Source organism: Ooceraea biroi, chromosome 2, assembly GCF_003672135.1.
Source record: "Ooceraea biroi isolate clonal line C1 chromosome 2, Obir_v5.4, whole genome shotgun sequence".
Lineage (NCBI taxonomy): Eukaryota > Metazoa > Arthropoda > Insecta > Hymenoptera > Formicidae > Ooceraea > Ooceraea biroi.
In genome coordinates, this window is record NC_039507.1 from 8,470,760 (window position 1) to 8,475,326 (window position 4,567).

At 43.9% G+C, this 4,567-nt stretch overlaps 1 protein-coding gene across 1 annotated transcript; it reads right to left on the reverse strand.

Moving 5' to 3' along the window:
* Window positions 1-553: 553 nt before the first annotated feature.
* Window positions 554-2,956, reverse strand: LOC105276813 (lysine-rich arabinogalactan protein 19-like). Its single transcript, XM_011334741.2, has 2 exons — window positions 1,261-2,956; window positions 554-1,138 (listed from the first exon to the last, which is right to left on the reverse strand). Coding segments are annotated over exons 1-2 (504 nt in total). The 5' UTR covers window positions 1,262-2,956; the 3' UTR covers window positions 554-635.
* Window positions 2,957-4,567: the final 1,611 nt, after the last annotated feature.

The window sequence follows — 4,567 nt, forward strand, 5'->3', positions numbered from 1 at the left end:
CGAGCAGTCGACTGCTCCCTCATGCTTTGCATACTGATCGCCGTCAACTACTTGTACTGAAACGGCAGTGACCGTAACTGTCGCTGGGCATGGTGCGATTGTTGCCTCGGATAGCGTGAATTTTCGGGTGATGCTGACGCGAAATCATAACTGAGCGGTCTAGTAGGTTCAGCGATAGAAGGGTTTGCGATGGAGAACGTACCTTAAATTATCTTGATATTAACAGTGTACGTCCAGAGCTCCGTGAGCTCGAGGGAAGGGCGTAACACACGCCTCTCGAGTTCTGAGACACTCGGTCTCAAAACTTGAGTCGAGCTAACTGAGAGTTCCGGCTGTAGGGTCAACGACCAAGGTCGATTTTACCCTTAATTTGGAACAAGTCTGCTCGTTGGTTCCTTTTAGAGTAAGAGAACTTAATCTCTTTTACCTGACCTGTACGACCTGTTGTGGGAAGGGGATTGATTGAGGTTTATTCAATAAATTAGATTTTCCTTTTTCCTTAAGGAATTAACATTATATTTGTAACGCAATAAAATACATAAGAAAAGAATTAAATACGCAGAATAAATACATCGATATAATTTTTACATTGATGAAAACTATTTATAATTCTGACAATTCTAATTATGGGTAGTCTAAAATGTAATTTTGTATAAGGGACGCAGGCCCGAGGAGAAATGCATTGGGCGGAAGGGGTGACTCCAAGGTGGGAAAAAGATTGAGGATGTGTTCTCGAAAAACCTCGAGACCACGCTCGTAAAATCCCTCAACCCTTCGAGAGAAGGAAAGGATTGGCCTGTGGTTAATGGTTCTGGGGATGATCGTGGAGGGATAGGTTCATCCAGATGTTCTTCAAGATTCGGTGAACCAATTGGTGAGTACCATGGCGAGGAGGGAACGGGAGAAGGGCAAGGGGAAGAACGTGGGGACAATATCTCCAAGGATGAGGAAGAAGAGTGAGAGGGTGGTGGCGATTGTGATGGTGAACTGATTGAGGGAAAATCAGAACTCGGAGACCGCGAACAATTTCTTTTGCGCGGTGGCTCGCCCGAAGAGTTTCCCTCTACTGCGTGGGGTTCCCGTGGGTTATTTTCTGACGGGGAACTCGAGCTCTCGGATCCGCGTTTGGTGGGACCCACTTAAAAGAAAGGGACAAGTCACGTAAATGAATGTCTGTCGGACGGAGGTCTCCGCGAAAGGAATGGAGCGCGGGTGAAGATATTTTTATAGATTGTTAGTAATGTAATCAAATTCGCTTACTTCCTTGATGTTCAGCGTCGTGGGTTGCCAGTTCTCCAGACCAAGGAGGCAGAAAGAAGGCGAGGCGTTGATTTTGGCACACGTCCGTTAGATTATTGAAACTTATTTCGGAACTCCCGCACGAGATAGTGGTTACTGAATGAGTCCGAGAGTGAGTCTCTGGGCAGATCGTTGCCTTTTTATATACGTTCGAAGGACCATGGGGAGTGCTATTTCTTTTCCGGGAATTCACAAAAAATTGTTTGCGCGAACCATTCGTTATCGCTTATAATAATTTACTTGGTATCAGCGGATGGGTCTAATACTTGTAAATCAAAGAAATCTCTTGGCGGTATTCTTTGATAATTGTTTTCGCGCGTCATTTGCGATAGTTAACCTTTTTAACCCCTAGATGAATAGTTTTCGAACGTCGCGGTAACGAGACGATTGCTTCATTAGCCCAGTTTTAACCATGATTTAAAGACTTGTTTTGCCGGACGTGTGCCAAATTGCACGGCTCTGATGAGAGCAATCGCTCAGGAATCAGTTAATTATTTCTTTTCCGGGAACCGCGATATCTCTCATCGTGACCCCCAGACCTCCGCTCACGCGTAATCTTTTTCGCGCGTGGCAACGACGTTCGCTGATTTAATCTTATATAGAATATTATATAAAAATCTTTTTAAGAATATTTTACTTTGGAAGCGAGGAACCGTGGAGTCTACTGGACGTAACAACAGTATATGCCATATAATATTATATTTCTTTATTATAATACTAATTAATCTCCATTTCATAATAAAAATTATAATTAAAAAAACTGCTAATTATGGCATAACGTACTTTTATATTAAAGTACTCTTAAATAGTGATAACGTACCGTAACTAAAAAATGGAACAGATTTTGCAAAATTTATAAATTTTTATAGAACGTGTTCATTGAAGGCTTCTGGTCCATGAAACATCTTGTATAGGACCACAAAGTGATGAACATATATTGTAGATAGAAATTCAGGTTCGAATGAACACACGTGTGTGCGCACTCGTCTGCAGACACGGCGGATGCACAGGACGGATACTGCATGTTCCAATATTAAAGGCACACCGTAACGCAATAATGCCTCGACAACGCCGATCCAAGGTGGGAGCAGTTTTTCTTGGTTACGTCGACGAAGATGTTCCATCTACGGCATGCGAAGCGTCGCTGGGCTTTCTCCCTCGACGACGACAAGGACGACGACAACTACGACGAATCATCTGGAGATAAACGACTCTACGTCGTCGATTTTGGCAGATCGTCCGGAAATTCGTTCACTGAGAAAATGTTAAGCGATTCATCATGAAGCTACGTATGCCGACCACATCCCGGCGGCGGGATTAGCAATGTCGAAATGATAAATCGCGCCTCTGTTATGTGACATTATGAGAAATATAATTCACCTGGTGAAGATGTTAAGCGATTGTTCGTAAAATCGTCCGTGCTGACCATTTCCCGCGGTGGGACCAGCATTTCGATGTGGAAATAATAAATCTTCGGATAGGATAGCACATCGTTTGCGATTTAACGTTCTGATAAATACTAACAAATAAGAACCTTTTGTTTTGCAGTTTGTTCAGAATTATTAACTATTCTGTGATCAATGGTTACATACAAAATGAAGTAAATTATTATTATTATACTTTTTAAAAAACACAATTAAAATTTCTTGTAAAATATGATCGTTTCTATTCTTTATTCATTATAGACTATCTAAAATTATTTTTATCATAGATATATTAATCGCCTTTGAGATATTGAATCCTGAAATTTTCAAATAATTCAATAATCATTAACCTACCGAATGTAATCGTTGCATATCTCGTTATAGACGCAGATGAACGTACTGAATCGAGCAATGCTAAATATATGTAAAGCTACCAAATCCGCGGTTAAACGGAAGAAATACCGATGACTGACACCAAGTCCCTTGACCCTCTTTCTCCACATATAGACGGTAATTTTAATTTCAGAATAACGCACATCCGTGAGAGTGCGGGAACGGACGGATGGCGAATTAATCCAGCCGTGAACGCGCGGCGCGGATAAAAGGACCCCAGCGTATTGGTAAATTGAGAGGTTCTCGTCAGGATCGCGCGGAATCCTCGACATTTACATTTTATGATATTTGTCGAGTCCTTCGAACCTGCCGCGGCTCTTGCACGGAGGAAAGCGAGGCCCGAGGGGAGGAAAAGGGGAAAAAGGTAAGAAGGAGGCGGAGAGTACGAGAGCCTTAAGCCAAACCATCCTTCCGTTCCCACACAAATATTCTTGCCGAGACGTTTCCTCCCTCTCCATCTCCCTGACATACCGCTGTGTATTATCCATGTGATATATGTGCCGAGAAAAAAAGCTACGAGAGGCTCATTACCGGGGTAAAAACCGGCGATGCGCGTTCTCAAAATCCGCCTGGTGACGGTGTGTTTCATTTTATCCTTTGAGACCGCCATCCTCGTCGTCGTTGTCGTCGTGCGATGGAGATCTTCGCGACCCCGCCGGAAAACGAGAACATTTCACTTACGAATTCCGTCTGAGAATTTATTTCGAGTCGCAGTCTATCGCGGGACGCGTATCCACTTGAAAAATGTTTGAAATTTGTTTTCTGTTTCCTCCCTCCCATGCAGCGTGCACTTTCTCGTTGGGTACCTGAGGCACGTCGTGCAACGTCGACTCAGCGTGCCCTAGAAAAATCATCAGTTCCGATATAATCCGATCACGGCTTATTTCGTCTTATTTTATTAGACTTTGTTAACGAAATGTGGATTGAAAATAACTGATGGACACAGGGGGCGAGGGAGGCCGGGGGAAATCCTTTTCCCCACCTCCGCTCGCCCCTTCCTCTTCAGCGATTTTCACACGCAGCTGGGAGACATCCTTTTTTTCATTTATTTCTCATTCGAAAGTTAAATATTATTACAAATCCGACGAAATACCGTTTCTAATATGAAACTTCGCCTTGTCGAATTAGTCTTTTTCCACATTCCGCAGGCGGACGGATACACGCCGTTCGCGCGACACTCGCAAATCAAACATGACCCAATTCCGTCAGTTTCGCGCCGGCAGGGTCGAAAGAGTACCCCTCCAACGTCCACGGGAGGGTTAATATCGAAAATCCCGAATACCAGGACATGCCGTCTGGATGATATCCGATAGCGCGCACCGGCCGGCGAATTCTAATCGAGCGCAGCCGCATTCCGAATCGGGTGACAATTAACCGCCTCCGTCCTGAAATGCATTCTCGCGGTCATTTCCTTTTTCCGATCTATCGCGCCGAGTATTTCGAGCACCAAC